The sequence below is a fragment of the Fusarium vanettenii genome, assembly GCF_000151355.1.
Source record: "Fusarium vanettenii 77-13-4 chromosome 8 genomic scaffold NECHAsca_11_chr8_3_0, whole genome shotgun sequence".
In the NCBI taxonomy this organism is placed as follows: domain Eukaryota; kingdom Fungi; phylum Ascomycota; class Sordariomycetes; order Hypocreales; family Nectriaceae; genus Fusarium; species Fusarium vanettenii.
Window position 1 is genome coordinate 692,421 of NW_003315873.1, and position 19,492 is coordinate 711,912.

At 50.3% G+C, this 19,492-nt stretch overlaps 7 protein-coding genes across 7 annotated transcripts; 5 read left to right on the forward strand and 2 right to left on the reverse strand.

The window, feature by feature from the left end:
* Positions 1 to 93: 93 nt before the first annotated feature.
* Positions 94 to 1,437, forward strand: NECHADRAFT_47784 (uncharacterized protein; the record flags this gene model as incomplete). Its single annotated transcript, XM_003048329.1, has 2 exons — positions 94 to 1,033; positions 1,085 to 1,437. 2 exons carry the CDS (start codon positions 94 to 96, stop codon positions 1,435 to 1,437), a joined length of 1,293 nt encoding a protein of 430 aa, XP_003048375.1.
* Positions 1,438 to 1,919: 482 nt separating this feature from the next.
* On the reverse strand, positions 1,920 to 4,611 carry NECHADRAFT_84135 (uncharacterized protein; the record flags this gene model as incomplete). Its single annotated transcript, XM_003048520.1, has 11 exons — positions 1,920 to 2,026; positions 2,081 to 2,190; positions 2,361 to 2,537; positions 2,590 to 2,705; positions 2,766 to 2,963; positions 3,023 to 3,125; positions 3,201 to 3,281; positions 3,513 to 3,855; positions 3,890 to 4,199; positions 4,258 to 4,441; positions 4,499 to 4,611. The coding sequence occupies 11 exons, from the start codon at positions 4,609 to 4,611 to the stop codon at positions 1,920 to 1,922; spliced, it is 1,842 nt and encodes a 613-aa protein (XP_003048566.1).
* A 2,038-nt stretch (positions 4,612 to 6,649) lies between these two features.
* NECHADRAFT_47412 (uncharacterized protein) lies at positions 6,650 to 8,232 on the forward strand (the record flags this gene model as incomplete). The annotated part of the gene is made up of 3 exons (XM_003048330.1): positions 6,650 to 6,695; positions 6,746 to 7,199; positions 7,248 to 8,232. 3 exons carry the CDS (start codon positions 6,650 to 6,652, stop codon positions 8,230 to 8,232), a joined length of 1,485 nt encoding a protein of 494 aa, XP_003048376.1.
* Positions 8,233 to 9,061: 829 nt separating this feature from the next.
* Positions 9,062 to 10,218, forward strand: NECHADRAFT_95805 (uncharacterized protein; the record flags this gene model as incomplete). The annotated part of the gene is made up of 2 exons (XM_003048331.1): positions 9,062 to 9,355; positions 9,415 to 10,218. 2 exons carry the CDS (start codon positions 9,062 to 9,064, stop codon positions 10,216 to 10,218), a joined length of 1,098 nt encoding a protein of 365 aa, XP_003048377.1.
* Positions 10,219 to 10,336: 118 nt separating this feature from the next.
* On the reverse strand, positions 10,337 to 14,430 carry NECHADRAFT_105157 (uncharacterized protein; the record flags this gene model as incomplete). The annotated part of the gene is made up of 4 exons (XM_003048521.1): positions 10,337 to 11,120; positions 11,211 to 11,400; positions 11,450 to 13,970; positions 14,100 to 14,430. 4 exons carry the CDS (start codon positions 14,428 to 14,430, stop codon positions 10,704 to 10,706), a joined length of 3,459 nt encoding a protein of 1,152 aa, XP_003048567.1. The 3' UTR covers positions 10,337 to 10,703.
* Positions 14,431 to 16,273: 1,843 nt separating this feature from the next.
* Positions 16,274 to 17,287, forward strand: NECHADRAFT_47695 (uncharacterized protein; the record flags this gene model as incomplete). The annotated part of the gene is made up of 5 exons (XM_003048332.1): positions 16,274 to 16,436; positions 16,489 to 16,581; positions 16,630 to 16,655; positions 16,704 to 16,971; positions 17,022 to 17,287. The coding sequence occupies 5 exons, from the start codon at positions 16,274 to 16,276 to the stop codon at positions 17,285 to 17,287; spliced, it is 816 nt and encodes a 271-aa protein (XP_003048378.1).
* Positions 17,288 to 17,741: 454 nt separating this feature from the next.
* On the forward strand, positions 17,742 to 19,279 carry NECHADRAFT_47799 (uncharacterized protein; the record flags this gene model as incomplete). The annotated part of the gene is made up of 3 exons (XM_003048333.1): positions 17,742 to 18,234; positions 18,287 to 18,749; positions 18,802 to 19,279. 3 exons carry the CDS (start codon positions 17,742 to 17,744, stop codon positions 19,277 to 19,279), a joined length of 1,434 nt encoding a protein of 477 aa, XP_003048379.1.
* Between the last annotated feature and the right edge of the window lie 213 nt (positions 19,280 to 19,492).

Genomic DNA, 19,492 nt, shown 5'->3' on the forward strand with positions numbered 1-19,492 from the left:
TTTTGTGATTAACAATCAGGATAGATTTATATACAAGACTTGCTCCTGCAATGCTTATTTTCTAGGGAATCAATGTTCAGAAAAGGCTTCAAAATGTCGTGGCTCACAATCCCCCGAGGCTCACACTTCTCCCTCGCTAATCTCCCATTTGGTATCATCTCCACCAAGACCAACCCATCCCCTCGTCCAGCTGTCGCCATCGGTGATAATGCCCTCGACCTCACACTTTTCGCCGAAAAAGGAGGCTTTGACAAGCTTCAGGACTTTCCCAAAGACAAAATCTCCGTTTTTAGGGAGCCCACTCTCAACTCATTTGCAGCACTCGGCAGGCCTGTGCATCGAACAGTCAGGCAGTATCTGAGACAGGTCTTTGAGGCTGATACACCGTTCCCCGGCGTCCTCAAGGACAATGAGTCTTTGAAACAGAGCGCCATAGTCGTGCTTTCTGAAGCTCAGATGCACCTCCCCATGGCAATTGGCGATTATACCGACTTTTACGCTGGCCGAAACCATGCCTTCAACGTTGGCGTTCTCTTTCGAGGGGCTGCCAATGCCTTGAATCCGAACTACAACCATCTCCCTGTCGGCTACCATGGCCGAGCTAGCTCTGTAGTAGTCTCAGGAACGCCACTACGTCGACCCTGGGGTCAAGTCCTCGCAGCTCCTGGAGACAAGACACCCGTGTTCCGACCTTCTTCTCGGTTAGACATTGAGCTGGAGCTCGGCATGTTTATCTGCCAAGGAAATACCCTTGGTGAACCTATCCCAGTCAATGAGGCAGAGAACTACATCTTTGGCTATGTTCTTGTCAATGACTGGAGTGCCCGCGATGTGCAAGCTTGGGAGTACGTTCCTCTTGGACCTTTCAACTCGAAGAACCTGGGAACCACCATCAGCCCTTGGGTCGTCCTTGCAGACGCGTTGGATCCTTTCAAGTCAAAGGGTCTGTCCAATGATGTTGAAGTTGCGGAATATCTCCGCGAGAAGCGAGAGGATAATGTTGTTGATATTCACCTCGAAGTGACTCTCAAGAGTAAGTCATACCTCCAACTATGGAAGAACACGAGTCTGATCACACAAACAGCTCCTAAAGGCACTGAAGCAGTCATTACTCGAACATCATCCACAAACCTCCTTTGGTCGTGGCCTCAGATGATTGCACACCACACCATCACAGGGTGCAACCTACGACCTGGCGACTTTCTCGCGTCCGGCACTATATCCGGCACTGAGGATGGCACACAAGGTAGTTTCCTTGAGCAGACCCGTGGAGGCAAGTCACCTCTGCGAATTGGCACAGATGGTGAAGAACGCAAGTTCCTCGAGGATGGCGATACTGTTATCATTCGAGGGTGGTCAGGTACGAATGAGGATGGCCTCATTGGGTTTGGAGACTGCGCCGGACAGATTCTGGAGGCTCTACCACCCAGACAGTAGACATGACGACCACCTGGGTGCTAAGAGCTCAGTCGACATCGATACAAAGAACATTTAACTGCTGCGGGAGGCTACGTTCTGACTGGGTTGATCTGCGGGTGTGGACGTGCTTCTCCTGAAGCTGGTACGGTTTTTGGAGTTTAAGAAGCTACTTATAGAGAGTTATGGAAAGCAAGGGGTTGGAGGCACCAGGCTACTTGACAAGATGGCCTCGCGACCCAAACCCGGACCCGGACAACAGACAAACACCAGCCACTTAGATTACAGAAAACCTTCATTGTGAAGTCACGTGAAGCTACAATCTTGGGTGCTAAAGCTACGCCGCCTTGTAGAACTAAGAGTCTCATGCGACCAGAGGTTGAGGAATGAATAGGAGTAGAGTCTGCGAACGTCGCTTGCTAAAAGATAACCCGTTTGCAAAACGGGGTCTTTTCATGCCATACAAGGAGTCCTAAACCGAGAGGGTTCACTCCACTTCCCAGCTAGAGCTTAGGATCCGCAAACATGTTGCGCCCTGTGAGAACTCTTGTTGGTCGACCAGCTCGCTCAAGAGCATTCTTCACTACGTCGACAAGCAACAAGTCGCTGCCTAGGTGAACCGCGTCAGTTTTCTCCCTCAAACAGATACACTTTCAGGACTGACCTGGAGCGCCGATGATTGTGCCCACAACCGGAAGTTGCTCGACACGCCTGCTCACTCTAGATTCATAAGGAATGTGTCCAACTTGTGAAACACCCCACGAATTAGCCTGGCTACACAATAAGAGTGTATATCGGATGGGACTCACTCGGGCTAACCAGCTGTGGTAGGTAGGCCTTGGACAGGAGCGATGTAGTTCCAGGTGAACGCACCGACCGGCCCTGGGGAACTGTGCAGAACTTAGCCTCCTCACCCGGAAACAGAATGAGGGCGAGGGACCTACTTGTTTGGATCGTCACGATACTTGGGCACACTATTGCCGCAAGGAATGAGTATGATGGCCGATGTACCACCACTCTGAGTAGCGCGAAGGATGTTTGCTTGAAACCAGCGGCGATAAACCCCAACGTCGTTCAGAGATTTGCCCTTCATCTCTTCAGTCACTTCAGAGCCTCGGTCCCTGTAGAGAGTAAGCAAGCGTCCTTGTCTAGGGCATTCAAGAATAAACAAACCATTTCCACCGCATGTAAGGGCCCACGTAGACTGGTTTACCAAACTTGTCCTCGTACTCCTTCCGGAAGTCGTCGAACTCGTGGTATCCGTCGTAGTAAAACGGGTTGTAAGCAACCTAAGTTATGCTAGTTGTTTTGTTGTAGCGGAGAGTGTCATGAAGCAGGCTAGTTAGAACCTTCTCTAGGAACTCCTCTATAGACTTTCCATTCGCTTCATCTGGAGGACATTGGCGCCATCGATCGGCGATGCTCATCTTTGTCGCCTTGATGCCTAAATAGGCTTCCAAGTCACCGACAAAGCGATCAACCAACGCTTGTTGCTCTGAATCAGCCATTGGGAAAAAGTCTTGCGGGTAAAGTATTTCCGTGGGCAACTAATGCATTGTTAGCTGCAGCTGTCACACCCGTCGATAGCCGTAGGTAGGGCACGAACGAGTTTGTCGTCATCCTTTGCTCCAGCGCTGGATATCGTCCCCTTCACGAGTGACTGCATCCCATCAATGCTTCTGGAAAGCAATCCGATTGTATCCATGAACCTTGCAAGGAGTAAGTAATATGCTCGAAGTGGCGGGGGAAGGCTACAAATGCAGACCTGCAAGCTGCGTACACACCCTCCAGCGAGCCTTGTTTCCACGTCATACGGAGACCGAAAAGTCCACACCACGCTGCAGGCCATCGGATGCTTCCAATAGCTAAAGGCAAGGTCAGTTATGGGTTGTAAATTCAGGGAGAAGTCGCCTACTGTCTGTTCCAATGGAATAGTCCAGCCAATCGTATGCGGCAAGGCCTGTTGCCCCCCCTGTGGTACTTCCAGACGGGCTCTGGTAGCCATCACCTCGAGGGTTGAACGGAGCGTGGAAGTCGATCCATTGGTCCGTTGCTTCCTCTGAAGAGGCAAAAGAGCACATGATTGTTTTACCTACAAAAACGGCACCAAGATCGATGAACGTCTTGACGTAGGCGGCAGTTTCGTTCTCAGGTTTCCATCGTACAACTCGCACCAGGCACGATTGGATTGCGTTGTCATTATATCCGACAGTCTGAAATTGTCTTTAATGCTGAACCGCAGTCCAGCAAGGGGCTTTGATGGGGTTCTCTTGCTGTACAGTCGACTTGGCACGGCGACTGCGGGCCAAATCCCACCCAAGCGGACATCAAGGGGGTAGAACTCATGTGACCCTTCCCAGGAAGGGAAAAGGGACGTGACAAAGCTGCCTTGTGTGTCTGGGTACAGCCGCCATGCTTGATAAAGTTGAAGGCCCGGGCCTAGGAAATAGGGGTCACTGGGAATATTGCGCACCGGGTTCGACACCAGTAGAACTTGACTTGGTGCCCAAGAGCCAGTGACAGGATTTGGACTGAGAGTTAGCCATGTGTCTCGAACGCGTTGAAAATCTTTGAGCATTGCCCTGCACTATAACTGTATCTGTTAAGAAACTCTGCGAGAACAGGTCGTCCTTGGGAGGATGAAACGAGTCGATCCAGTCGAGAAGTGTTTTCTGAGAAGATTCCTGATCAACAGGGACGACGATCACAGGCTTGTGCTCGCCAGGAAGCAAGTCAGGTGCAGTGCAAGGCAGGGCCTTGGGTCCGCAGCTTTGAAGCTCGAGCTGGAGTTGAGTGAAATGTCAGAGGTGATCACGGGGGCCTTGGGGAGCGAAGACTGACGCCGACGTGAGGAATGGCAAGGTAGCTGACGTCTCCAAGGCGCACCAGTGGTGGCCGGATATCAGTGATTGCCTGTCTCATGCTGGCGGTTCCAAGAGGACCTATGCCACCACCAAAGCAGGTCTGAAGTCTCTGGAACATTGAATCATGAGTCCGGTCTTTGATTGAGATCAGAAACAGGCCACTATGAGTCTGGAAGGAAGCGACTAGGAAAGAGCTGATCGGACTCAGCAGAGCTCACCCCCTTGGAAACAGCACTGCGACAGTTGTACACTGAAGTCGGGCAGTTGCATTATAGGAGTATTGATAAGGGCACTCAATGTACTGTAGAAGGGTTGAAAAGTGCCATGTCATAATGAGACTATGGCCTGCATTTGACCAAGCAAACTTTGGTACGGGTGTAGAAACCCACCGTCCAGTCTGAATGTGTTAACTTAGGATGCTATCCCAGAGGCTCGGGGTCGAGCGGGCCTGAAAGCCCGAGGACGACCACATGGATACTTTATTTAGTCGCCTCTCTTGAACATGAAATAGAAGCCATTCCCCTAGCCTTTTATTCTTTACCGTTCCATCCATTTTCTCGAGTTTAATTACACAGCAACCCCCGCATTAGTTCATGCTACTACCAAGTTACCTGGAATACAAGTCATATGGGCGCCCTCTTCTCTATGCCCCCATGCCTTACTTAAAGCAATTGGCAGATTTCATATTAAAACTAGGGTCATACGACCGATGGATTGTAGTTCTCGTAGGTGTTGTGTTGGCAGACATTTTGCTCAAAGACTGCGGTCTTGAGAAGTTAGAAAGGGATAATTCTTTTGTTTCTTCGCACGGAGGTTGGAGTAGTTAAAATGACCCATGAGAGGCTTAACCTTTCATGACTATGCGGCTAGTTATGACTCTTCTGCCAGCAGCAGAAGGTTCACAAAAACAAAGGCCACTGTTTTAGCATCGGGACATGATGCTATGATGTGTTGACAATCTGTTCTTTATTATAGTTATAGCCCGGTCCTTCATTGGTTAAGTGAGCCGCAAGATTGAGGGAAGAGAAGGAAAATTTATCTGCAAGGGGAAAACCTCGTGCAGATAACATAGCCAAACCCTTCTGTTTTCGGCAACAAACACCTCAGCCGGCGGCATAACACACCAACTAGGCAACTTTTTCCTTAAGCCGCTATCCCTTATGGGTAAGTGACCAACACAGCTTCCATAACACAGCATCACGAAGCATGATCTTTTTTACGTTTGCAAATTCTTCCAGGAATGCTCTCTATTCTCCCAGTCCGGCGAATGTCTCCACTCTCTCAGGCTGCCCTTTTCAGCCTTGAGCGCCTCTGGTCTCGGGGTAAGCAGGCCAGGGTTCCTACAGTGAAAGGTGAACGTGTAAGAGTGTCACGTAAGATCAGGTGGTTGATCAGACCTGTGCTTGCTGTAACCATTGGCCCCCTAATCCTGGGAACTGCGCCTGCAGGAACTCGATCTCGATCTATGTTGCAAGACGTGAGATGCCCACTCCGAGGTACTGGGCATCTTTAGTGTTGCATATATTGTCTGTCCAGGTCACTGCTGACACCATGGCCAAGTTGATTACATTATATGACACTACAGCCGAGTAGAATCATAAAGTGGATGTTATGTGATCCTATGAATTACAATGTGCGCTTTTTGAGTTAGCTAGAAGGATGGTTGACGTATATTGTGGGTGTACTAAAGTCATAAGCAACGACAGGGTTTTCAGGCAGAATTAGGAACTGGGGCCAGCATTGAGGCTCGATAATGTATTAGCAATAATAGATTATCAAGCTGAAGATCTTAGTAGAGCGAGACATCGCAAATTCTTTCTACTTTTAAGGAAGCTAGCTGGGGCTGCTGGTGACTCAGACGGGATGAGCCGCTAGGCGACGATTCCGATATTTCCGACCCGGAACGACTTCAACACTTTGACCTCGTTTGAAGTCAAGAACCCCACCCAAACCGACCCCTCTTTCTCCTGAACCTCGGAGATAAGCACCCTATTATTGATTTTGTTCTTATGCGCATGAGATAAGGTCATGTCCGTGGGGGTGATCGTGGTATGAGCCGCTCTTGAGCCTCCTTTGACGTGGTTATCGTTGTGGATTGAGGTAGCTAGTACCTCTGTGAGCTTTGACGGTAAGCTGACATTTGGAACGTATCTGTATTTTGCGCATTAAATTAGACAAGGTTAACGTCATAATACTACCAAAGGATTGAACTAAGGAGGTGTACCACGTAGTACGAACCGGGTTCCGACTCACGTTAGAATCTTTCCGGCCAACTTCCGAGTTGAAATATATAAACTCACAGCGGACCCTCCATCGGATACTCAATTCTAATATCCGTCTTATCTAGTTTACTTTTATTTACTTTCGATATGGCTGAAACTACCATCACCGGCGCTGGTGGCCGGAAGATCACCCGTACGCTCACACCAGCACTTGGCATGTGCATGAAAGCTGACCTTTAATAGTCCCCACTGGCCTCTTCATTGACAACAAGTTCTCGCCCGCTGCTGAAAACAAGACAATCGCTATTGAAAATCCTTCCACCGGCGACACCATCGCCAACCTCTCAGCAGCCCAGGCTGCTGATGTCGACCGCGCCGTGGCCTCTTCCAAGGCCGCCTTCAAGAACACATGGCGTTTGACAGGCCCAGCAAAGCGCAGAGCCCTTCTCAACAAGCTAGGTGACCTCATTGAGCAGAATGCCGAGGAGTTTGCGTCAATTGAGGCTGTTGATGCCGGTATGCTCTACACCATGTCCATGGGACTGAGTGTTACTCAGGCTGTCGAGTGTTGTCGGTATTATGCCGGCTGGGCGGATAAGCTTGACGGCCAGGCGATTGAGAACGATCAGTCACTGTCTTATACGCGTCGTGAGCCTATTGGAGTCTGCGCTGCTATTGTGCCATGGAACTCTCCTCTGTGAGTTAGCCCGGTTGGTATTTCGTGATTGAAGGCTAACCGTACCAGGATGATTACCTTTTGGAAGCTTGGCCCAGCCATCGCGGCCGGAAACACCCTCGTCATCAAGACTCCAGAGCTTGCCCCTCTCTACGGACAGAAGCTGGCACAGCTCGTCACCGAGGCTGGATTTCCTCCCGGTGTCATCAACATCCTTTGCGGTGTTGGAAGTGTTGCCGGTCAGGCACTGGCTGATCACGCCGACGTGAGAAAGATCTCATTTACCGGCAGCGAAGGCGTTGGACGAGGAATTCTCGCCAGTGCAGCGCGTTCGAACCTCAAGAGAGTCAGTCTCGAGTTGGGTGGAAAGGGTCCTGCCATCATCTTCAAAGACGCTGATTTTGAAAACGCTCTCATGTGGGCTGGAGCTGGAATCACGGTTCACAATGGACAAATCTGCGTCGCTGGAAGCCGAATTTACGTACAAGAGGAGATTTACGACAAGTTCATCGCCGAGTTCTCAAAGCGGACTAAGGATGCAGTGGCTGGAGATCCCCTCCTCGCAGAGACGGTCAAGGGACCCGTCATCAGCGAAGCGCAGAAGAACCGCATCTTGGGATTCATCACCAAGGCCAAGGAAGAGGGAACGAAACTTCTCCACGGCGGCGAAAAGGAATTGTCGGGCAAGGGACACTATATTCCCAACACGGCCTTTGTGGATGTCTCACCCGATGCCACCATCATCAAGCAAGAGGTATTTGGTCCAGTTGCAAGCATCGCCAAGTTCAAGACGGAGGAGGAAGTTATTGCCCTGGCAAACGGAACAGATTATGGACTCGCGGCATCCATCTTTACAAATGATATTGCGAGGGCTGTCCGTGTATCAGAGCAGGTCGAGGTTGGCATCGTCACTATTAACACGTGGGGAAGCATTCATGCGAATACTCCATTTGGAGGTGTTAAGCAGAGCGGGTTTGGTAGGGAGATGGGACAGGATGCGTTGAATGATTGGACGCAGGTGAAATGCGTCAAGCTCAGTGTACCAAAACTTTAGGTGCGAATTATTACAGAGTTTGTTCATTATTTCCATATTATCTTGAAGGTTGGAGTGAGGTGTTGTACCTGCGGATTCGGAATCATTCCGAAGAGTTTTTGGTGGGCAACAAGTTTTCGACCACCACAGCGCGTCACCATGGCTCGCGGCAAAGAGCTATCACCAGCCCAACGGACTCTCATTTGCGATTTAAAACAAGCAGGCAGCACCTACAAACAAATCCACACTTGTACCCCAAATACCTCTCTCAACGATAAAAACGACGTGTCTACGCGCAGCTAAACGCGGCCCGAACAACACGAGCCTCCCACGGGCGGGCGCGCCAAGGAAGCTCACTGAGGAGCAGCGCGATCGCATCTACGACGTTGTCACGAATGAGAATCCGAGTACCAAGATGAAGGACCTGCTTGAAGAGTTTGGACATAGTATTGAGAAGCGCTCTATGCAGAATCTTTTGCGCGAGATGGAGTTGAAGCCGAGTGTTGCCCAAGTGAGCGCGTCGATTGGAACGTGACATATGTGGGATATGACTATTTAATATGCTTGATTTTCATTCTTTTTGATAGGAAAGAGCCTTCTTCTTCATAAAGTCAAGGGCCAAGCCAGTGCTTTCATCCAGGCATTCTACCACACGAGTGTGACAGTCCCTAGAATTACCAAGGGCTGATGGGGTCTCGGCGGGTTCGGCACTAACAAGAGTTGCCGAGGCTTGTCAGGTTGCCTATCCACACCCAAGACAAGCCTAAATAGAAATGTGATTTATTCTCACAAGCACCAGATCAAATACCTCTGTCCACTCTCACCCTTGACCATCATTCCATCGCCCACTATGGCCTCCCTAGAAAAATGCCCTCGGCTGTCTTTTCAGCAAGCCATGGAACTTACGAGGCTCCCAAACCGAGAGTCTGGTACCGGGAGCGTCATGCTTCGCTTCATGAATCGTCAACCACCCTGGGCGACAGGTGATGCGATACCATGGGAGGCCAGTGGCATCCCTCGGCCACCTGGCACCAAAGTTGCCTTTGGGGGAGTGGTTTATGCACAAGCTCCTCTTGCAGCAGCTCGTGCAATTGAATCAAGAGCCGATTCCAATTCAGACAAAGATCGTGCATTTGGGATACATGTGAGGAAGGGCCCTAGATACCTTCCCGAGAGTTTCCATGCTTACTCGCCTTACTACAGTCCATCCATGCTGTCTTTACAAGCCCCGGACTTGTCGACCGCCCCTTCGTCTTTGAGGTGTCTGAAACCCAACACGGACGGTCATTCGCGACTCTTCTTGTTAATGTCCGACAGCCCGCTGAGCCCTCTGCTGAGCCGGCTGGCCCATTCTCCGTCAAGGACAGTCAAAAGCCCCTTTCTGCCCCATGCTTAACCAGCATTGTCACTTTTCGTCGACCCTCGTCAACAACAGAAGTAGCCCAGGGTATCCCGCCAAGCGAACGCTACCATGCCATCCTCACCTCAAAACTTCCTACAGAATGGGAGCCGTGCCCACAAATTGACATAGACGTCTTCAGTCGAGCATTCTCTGACGTTGGGCATGGGACATTTCCAATCTTGGATATGCACAAGGTGGATATGACGCAGTACAACTCCACCAGGGGAAGTGGCGAGCAGAAACAACTAATCCTATATCGGCCTCTTTCTCCTTTACCGGAAGATGACATTGATGCTCATGTTGTCTGCCATGCTTTTGCAGCTGATCGAAACGGACTTATAATGTTTGGTAATCAACTTGGCTACGGATATGGCCTTGGGCGAGCAGCAACCTTGAGCTACTCGTTTTACGTCCATGTGAACGCTGCAGATGCCATGTTTCGTGGACATGGATGGTGGATATTGGAGCATTCCTGGCCACGGTACGAAGCAGGGAGGGCAGCTATGTCTACACTCATCTGGAGCCCTGAAGGCAAGCATGTGGCAACAGCATACCAGGACGGAATTCTGTACCCGGCACTCCCGTCTGCGGATGCCAAACTGTAAGGCAGGGATATGTTTTGAACCTTCTTGAGATCCTTGCTTGAGCACCATTGCCTCAGGTGCTGTCATCTACATGTTCACTGCGTCAGCCTGTTTCTTTAGAGTGGATAGACCATACAATATAGAACGTGGGTTATACCGTAGAAAAGTCTATAGCTTAGGTCTAGAGGAGGCTGGACTCCGGTCAACAAGTTCCCTCCACCAACATCAATTAAACAAAGCCATGCTGACCGCCCCTTTCGAACCCATGTGAACGCGCTCATGTCAATTCGCCCACCAATGGCGTATGAAAAGTGGGAAATCCAGCCACTCTTTGGGCCTAGAGAGAACTACTGCGAGTTGGAGAGTATCTATTCCAGACAAGAAGCCTAAGCTTAAGACAAAAAGACCGAGATATTCAAACCCAACCACGCCAACCGAAATCTATACCAATATCCAACTCCAATATCTATACACCAAAGAACCAAGCCACCAACCCCTGAATTTTCCTACCCTTCCGTAAGCAACTTCTTCAACTCGGCAAACCTCACCGGCTTCGGCAGAAAAACATCCACACCAGCAGACAAAACATCCCTCCTAGCATCAGCACTAGCCAACCCCGTCAAAGCAAGGACTGTGGTCGGCTGTATCTGATTCTCTCGCTCCACCTGCCGTATCCTCTTTGTGGCTTCTATACCGTTCATCACGGGCATGCTAATGTCCATGAGGATGTAGTCGAAGCGTTTTTTCGAGTTTAGGTTTCGCTGGGTAAACTTGTCGAGTGCTTCTTGGCCGTTTTCGGCTTCTTCGTAGGTGAATTTGCATTTCTTCATAAACATTACTAGGAGTTGGAGGTTGATTTTGTTGTCGTCGACGAGCAAGACATGTGTCGTGGTTGACTCTGTCTCTTGTTTCTGGTCGGTTTCCTCTAGTTGACCGCCATCTTCTGCCAACAAAGGCGTTTCTGGATCCAGAGGGGTTGGAGAGGGCAATGGCAGGGTGGTTTCTGAGGGTACTGGAGTAAGGGCTGCTTCTTCGTCTGGGGGTGATTCCGCTGGCAATGCTTCCACTGTCTCAACTTTGTCACTTGTTGGTGACTGTTCAGGTGGTGTGAGCAGACCGTGTTGTGAACTTTCACTCTCAGCAATCTCCTCAATTCTCTGCAAGCAACGCTTGAAGACTTGAGCTAACTTGCGTGGACCACATCTAAAGATAGGTAAGTTACAACTCTAATCATTTGCATAGGGCAACTTACGGTTGTGGGACAACTTCAATGATTTTGGATAGTTCAGCCAAAGCCTTGGTTTGTGTCCGCGCTATTTGAGCTGCTTCCTCTTCCCCTGCGCAGACAATGACGATTGGCGTCTTTCTGTTCTGATAGGGGATGCCGTTTGGACTCTGGAAGCGGTCCTTCAAGGTTTGGATGGAAGGTGGTTCGCAGAACAGGTAAATATCGGCTTTCGAGGCATCGACATATGCATCCTCTTCTCTCACAACCTCCATTTCGAACCAGCTGGTGCAAGTCTCGATGAGAGTCTCGTTTCGCATCCGGATTTGTAGCGCCATGGAGGGAGACAGATTGTGTTCACCGCTGCCCAGGAGAACCAACCTTCGCCCTCTCGTTTTGTCAACGATGCCACGCACCGTCTCGTCCTGGTTTCGTGATGAATTTGGAGGAGCCGGAACGAGCCGAAGACGAACATCAACTTCAGTGCCCTTGTTTTGCTGGGATTTCACTTCGAGAGTTCCCTTGAGTGAGTCGACGATTTGCTTGACGATGCTTAATCCCAGTCCAGTACCGGGCTGGAATGAGTCTTCCTGACTGAATGGGACGAAGAGACGGTTCTGCTGGAATTCTTCCGACATGCCTTTACCGGTATCCATCACTTTTATCACAACGTCGATTTTGGACTTGTCTGTCGTCTCCTGGCCTCGAAGAGAGACGAGAATGAATCCAGAAGACGTGTACTTTAGGGCATTGCCAAACAGATTCATGATGACTCTGCGGAGGGCACCCGGTTGAGTGCTGACCATCCAAGATGTCCGTGGACAAATATCTAGCAAGACGGAAACCGGGCTGCTATTGTCATCTGAAGGTTGAAGATGCTTGAGAGTTTGGGAATCAGCTAGTGAGGGTTCCTCTGCACTCGGTGAGTAAATACCCGGAATCTTCTTGAAAGTGTGGCCAGTCGCAATGGCATTCACCACTTCCTCGACCAAGACAGAAAGGTCCACAGCAGCCGACATGTTCAAGCTCTCCAGCGAGCCGGAGGAAAGACTGATGAGTCTGCTGTGCTTGCCTCTTCTCATCTGTGAACGGCCAAGAGTGTTGATCTTGCTGTAATCCAAAACATGGTTCAATGTGTCCAGCAGGGTCTTTCCGCACGTCAAGACCGAGTTGACAAGACCAGCTTGGTAAGAATCCGTGATGGTATCTTTGAGAAACTCGGCAGCGCCCAGTATTCCGTGGAGTGGGCTTCGCAGCTCGTGGCTCATGCTTGCAATAAACGTCGTCTTTGCAGCCTCATTTTTCTGGGTGTTGATTCTTCCAACCTCGCTCATAACGCTGTTGCCAAAAGCACGAAGGTATGAGAGATCCTGGTCGAGATTCATCATCTGCCCAGTGACTGAAGTCCACAGAAAACAGCCTCCAGCGAGTTTGTCTTCCACGTGGTCGAACAGAGGCAGGAAGACGACCGATTTCGCACCAGGTATCTTCTTGAGAAGCTCTTTGTGGTCCATTTTTGCCCCCCTTCGTCGTTTCCCTCTTTCGCCTGGGTTTTCGGAGCCGGCCGTCGGCTCTCGATCACTTGCGCTATCATCGTCCGAAGAGATTCCAAGGCCCTCGTCGGTAAAAGAAAAGGTCTTTCCCTTGGGGAACAGGGAAAAGTACTTTTCCAGAGTGCCAAGAGAGAGAGCCGGACCCTTCTCAATCTCAGCGTGTACCTTCTCGTCAGCAAGCGAGTACGAGAGGATCTTGCATGGTCTGGCAGCTGGCGATGTATCGGAATCAGAGCTATCGATGCCAAATCCGTCAGAGCCAGAGGTGATATGCGGAGATTGATCATCCTCGTCTGACAGAATGCCATTTGGCTTGCCACTACACCTCTGTCTGGCATTGGAAGCTGTCGCACCAAAGAGAACAACGCCATCAGCTAGCGTCGAGCTCCTTAGCGTGTCCGCAGCCCTGAAAAACATTCTTGTAAGCCGGTCTCGTTTCTGCTGGCCTCCAGGCGAGGCACATCCAGCATCAATCTTGGTGGAAGAAATCCTCCTCAGAAGCGGCCGTCTCGGTGACGTGATGGATATCGCTGGTGGTCGAACTACAGATCCCGTCGCTTGATCGTCCTTGGCGCAGGTCGGGTCATCGCCAGAGCAGCCCTCGATAAAACAGGCCAATCCACGCACAATCCGCTCTCCTTTGAACCGATCGACACGGTCGCGCGCCCATTCCAAGTGCTCCATAACAGCTTGAGCAACATTCTGTATAAATTGCAAATCATCGATCGATACTCCATCGCGAGGTTCGTCACTGCACACGGCGTAGGTGCCAATTTTGTGTCCTTTTCTTGAAAATATTGGTACTCCGGCGTAGAATCTGAGACCACCTTCGGCCTGCACAAACGGTCGCGATTGGAAGCGGGGATCGAGTCGACAATCGGGGACAATCATGCCGGCAGTCGTGTACGTCTCGCCGTCGGGGTCGCGGGCGGTGCAGGTCTCCGTTAGACAGTGCTCACAGGGTCCCAGGCCGCGCGACAAGATGGAGGTTCCGACTGATAGGATTCCGGTCAGCATATTGCTCTGCTGGTAACTGCAGGGCCTTGCTATGAGGCGGAAGGGCCGGAATCACTCGCAGAACTCAAAAGACAACTGCCAGCCCATCCTGGGGAGAGTCTACGTACGAAACAAGTCATTCTTCGCTCCTCCGTCCAAATCCCCCAGACGCAGGTTGCGCGTCGCCTCTGCGAGGACAATCTGGTTATCGGCATCGATAAGCGATATAAGAGCGTTCTGCGCATTCATTCGAAGAACAGCCAGCTGAGCGAAGGCGCTGAGGGCCTTGTCGGACGAGGCCTGAGGACTGTGGCCTGGCAACTCACCCGGCGGGAGGGGCGAGGCCACGATGTTGTCGAGGTTGCGGGCGACCTTGAGCGACGAGCCCTGAGCTACCTGCCAGCTCTGGAGATAGCCCTGAACCTCTCGGTCTCGCTGCAGCTCTGAGGAGCTCGACATTGTGACTGCCGGTGCATATCCTTGTGGTGTTGAAAGGTGCTTGTTGGGTAGGTCGTCACCAGAAAAGTAGTGTCATCACCGTTTTCCGCGGTCGCCCGTGAAATTGAGCCCAATTGCGTCACCCCTGTCTCGGCACTTGGTTTAAAATTACACCGTCCGACACCGTCGTAAGAGGGCCTTTGCGTCTAAAACGTTTCTAGAATAGTCTTATCCATGGTCCAGAACACAAGGCGATCCTGGGGTTGGGCACCAAGTCCCTGGATCTCTCGGCCGGGTATGCAGGTTCGGATCCATCCGGATTTGACATGATCGCTGAACATGCTCAAAAATGTCGATTTTTCTCATAAACAGCCAGATAGCAACTTCAAGAGCGAGTATCTAGAGTAACACAGGTATGACAACATAGGCAGGCAGACGTGATGATGAAGACGCCAAGCCACCATCCAAACTCTGAGTTCAGAGCCCGACTAACTATTATTAGAAAGAGAGTTTGGCGTAAGCAATTCTTCCGTCAGACTTTGCCTGGTAATAACGGCTAAACAACCTCAACTGGAGCAAATTCCAAGTCTCCCGCTGACAAAGCCTCGCCAGCCAATTTATATCATCCATTCTTCTACTTTAAATGCACGATGAAACACCTTGATCCTCTCGCCAATATCCATTGTTTGTTGTTGATGTTAAAAGAGGATCGCTAGCCTAACACCAGTTACCCTTTTCTCTGATGTACATCCCACCAGCCACCACCAAATCAGAGGTTTATTAATCCTATGTCTCGATGATCGCGTTCAATCCAATTCGTCAATATCAGAATGCTTGGATCCGTAAGATACAGTATCATGGCTCTGGCTGCTCACCACGCGGAAAGTCCATCCGAGGACCCATTCTGATGGGTTACATTAGGTGTTTGAAGCTATTGTCAGGTTGACCGGCGACTTTGTTTCACTGCAATTTTAACCCGCCCCGAGACTCTTCAGTGGGCCCTGCCAACCGTCCTTGGGCAGAATCTCGACTGCCTCAGGCTCCCATTTCTTAGCTACATTGTGCAATGCCGCCTTATAAAATCTTAGAAATTTCCTCCGCCGTGTATACATTTCGTTATCTTTTGAGGTTGCTCTTCCTCTGCGACCTTGATCCGCTCTGTCTGATTGAAGGATTTGTGCCGATAATGAGCGATGTCATTACCGGAGCCATTAATAGTGTGGAAGTATCTATCTGAGTTGAGTTGCGACCTCGTAGAGAGATTAGACATGCAGATGAGCTGTCCATTGATAACTGCCAGCTCTTGGTGACCAGCGCAATAAGCATCGCTGGGGATGATATAGGGCTCACTCTTTAAGCAAATATGCAATGATGGCCCTATCACTGCTTTGGTTGACGCGCAACTGTACGCGCATTTCGGAGTAAGCTGGGGTTCGGCGTCAGCTGGAATTTGGAGTAGGCCAGATTCCGAGAAATGATGCGCAGCCAATGCGGATTTGCTGACCTCAAGGTAATCAGCCTAAAGAGAATGGTGATGGCGAAAGCGCTCGAGGACTTGACTACCCCTTCTCCAACTGAAGCGCATTTCATCCGATAGGTCAAGTTCCTGAATAGCCGGCAGTGAGTTCTCTACGGAGCGGACTAGGCTTCCGATCTGATGGCCGGCCGTGACGCTATCACCTGCATAGGGCGTAAAAAAACAACATAAGTAGCTTGATCTTCAAGTGCCAAGCTCCGCATCTCGGAGAGAGTCATGCTAACTCCGGCCGCTTGTGCTTACTTAAATCCCCATGAGTCACGTCCTGCACGAAATATAAAAGATTACATCCATCTCAGTTCTTTTAACTATTGTGTTTATCTTAAAATGTCAACAATGCAGGCTGCAAACCGACTTTGGACCGCCCTGAGCAAGGGACGGCAGTCTTTTGGAGCATGGCAGATGATACGAGGAGCCAATGTTTCTCGAGTATTGGCAAGGACTGGAGTTGACTGGGTTCTAGTCGATTGTGAGCATGGAGATATTGATGGTATGAACTTCCTCGTCCTTCCCGCTTCTGGGGTTTCTAACGAGGACTGCAGACGGGGCAATGCACGAGGCAGTTCCAGCCATCGCTGACGCAGGCGTATCTCCGATTGTCAGACCCCCAGGCATGGAAGGATGGATGATTAAGAGTAAGTGCTCCTCTTCAGATGATAAGCAAGAAAGCTGACCGCCTCTAGGAGCCTTGGACAGTGGAGCCCACGGCGTAAGCAGACGAACAGCTCATCATTATCACGCGTCCTAACGATTTCAGGTCCTTATCCCTCTCATAGAAACCGTTGAAGAAGTCAAGAAAGTGGTAAAAGCCGCCAAGTTCCCACCCCGGGGTCGACGAGGCTTCGGATCTCCCTACGCTCAGCAGCGATTCAACCCATCTCCAACCTTTATCGAATATCTCCATCAGGCCAACGATGCCACGTTAGTCATTGTTCAGATCGAGACCAAGGAGGCTCTGGAGGCCGTTGACGAGATTGCGGCCGTGGACGGTGTTGATGTCTTGTTCATCGGCCCTTTTGACCTCGGTAAGCATCCCGAGTCCCCCAGAGCCATTCATTGAAACTAATATGCGTAGGAAACAACATCGGTCATCCCATTATTAGCAGCGAGATGGCACCTCAATTGAGGGATGCAATTGCAAAGGTTCTAAAAGCCAGTCATAAACACGGCAAAAAGTGTGGCATCTATACTTCAGGAGGTCAGCAGGCCAAAGTCTTTGCCGATCAAGGGTTCGACATGATCAGTGTCGCAACTGACCACACCTCTCTGGATGATGTCGTGAAGGGACACTTGAGCGTTGCGAGTGCTACAGCTAAACCCGACAAGGGGGTCTCATACTGAGGCAAAGGCTTCGAAATGTATGGCAGTATATGTATCGATATCACTCCAACAAAGAATATTCGGCAAGAGAGACATTGCATACAATAAAGGGACAAAAGGTGTTCCGATAAGTGATGCGAGCCTATCAAATTTTCTCTTTCAAGAGCCGTCCCGACTTTATTCAGACATCTCGGATCTTCTTAGCGATATCGCAATGCATTCCTCTGCTCTCCAAAATTAACCAGATATGGCTAAGATCGCTCCGACGGTCTGCATCGGCTTCAACTCCCGAGCCTATCGTAAACACAGCGGCTTACTCCAAAGTGTTATCTACACATGCACCCCGCAGCCCAACTCATCATCGGATCATGCTTCATTATCCGATGCACATAAGGATCTACCTACTTGAATCAGAGTGTTGTATATCCAGGTTTTCTCCAAGTGTAGCCTCTTTTTGATCTAGCCAATATTCAACATGCGCTTTCAGGTTGACATCCTCCATCTTGATACAGGCCTAGCCCTGTTGGCTTTTGGAGCTGTTGCCCTGGTCCTTCTTGGCATCGTTCAAGTTCGGCTGCGACGAGACAAACTGCGTCATGTTGACTATTCTCAACAACGACACCATGGGTTCACGGCGGGAACAACGAAAAAGAGTGCCTCGGGTTTGGGCTACACGAACGTTTTCCCTCCTTCACAGCGAGCTGCAGCCTTTCCCAATGCCGCGGTGGTAGATTTAACATCCGACAATAAGCGTATCCTGGAGATGAGCAAGGACTACAGACTTGCCAACCCTTCAAGCTACATCTTTAGCGGCTTCTCAGTCAAGGAAGTCTTTTCCTTGGGGGATTTCCCAGACAATGCAAAGCTATCCGGCGTTCCCCTGCCATCTCCTCTTCCAAACTTCAATATCGATAAAGCCGTCCCACGGCCTTACCGACCTTTAAGATGGGTGTACCACCAAACCATGGGTATGGCTAGTACTGATCGAAGTGGCCTTAAACTGACGAATTCTTTATACAGCCTTTAAGAAGATGGACCCCGACTTCTGGATCGAACTAGAAAGCACATACCGAGAGCGAATGCGTCAGCGCCAAGAGGTCTGCGCAAAACATGGCAGGGAAGTCATACAGGCTTTACCTGGCTCTGAGCTTGCCTGCAAAGAGCTGATGGAGATGGTGATCCAATTCATATGCACGCGTTATCCGAATCAGTTCCAACTCGTGGGCACGACTTTGGTCAACCATATTCTTGGGACAAAGCACGACCTCAAGGAGCATGAACCTCTCCACATTATCCGTGACAATGTGCCCGAGGACTTTGCTATCATGCTGAGAGATGAAAAGACGGGTCGTTATATCTTTAGAGCTGGCATCATTTGCTCCTCCATTGGCTGGAACTTAGGGAGGAAGATGAATCAAGACCTTGATGTTATCCACGGACCAGTTCCCGAATACAAGGAAAAGATGGGTTTCAGTATGAATCGGTGAGTATCCTGACGTCTCGGCTTGACGATTGGTATTGACAAAGTCACTCAGTTTCTTCAGCAAGATGCCAACCTCCAGTCCCATACAAAGAGGTTCATGGGGTCTCTCCCAAGGCCAACCACTCTATGTACCAGGCGATCCAAGCAAGGCCAGCCTCAAGTACCGCGGCGCACCCAATCCGTCACTAAAGCCCGATGACATATTTTTGCGAACCGACTGGCAAACACTACGTCGCCTTCCCCTTTCCGGCGCCGTCGTCTTTAATTTCAAAGTTCTATTCACGCCAATCACAGAATTCGAAGATGAACCGTTTATACCGTCCCTGATGCTCAAGATCTTGAACGACGGCAAAGAGAATCTGATGGAACATAAGGCGACGCGGCATGTGGAGCATGTTGCTAAACCCACGCTGGAGATGTATGAGCGTCTTCAGATCGAGAATGGGTTGATCCCTTGTGACTGGGAGCCGAAGACTTTGGATGAGAGTCCCTTCTTTCCTACGTGGGAGCAAAAGTGGCGAACCAGTTGATGGGCTCGGAGTTTCAGGTCGATGGCACTGATGTAGATGGAATTCCAACTGTAACCCATGGCTTTGGCAGCGGGTTTCTCAAGAAGCCTTCATAAGTGTAACCGGATCAACTACTTACAATCGCTTTAAATCAACAGGTTCCAGACAGTATCGCTCTGAGATGCCCACCGGAAAAAGCTGACTAGTTCATCATTCCACAGCTCATGATCCGCC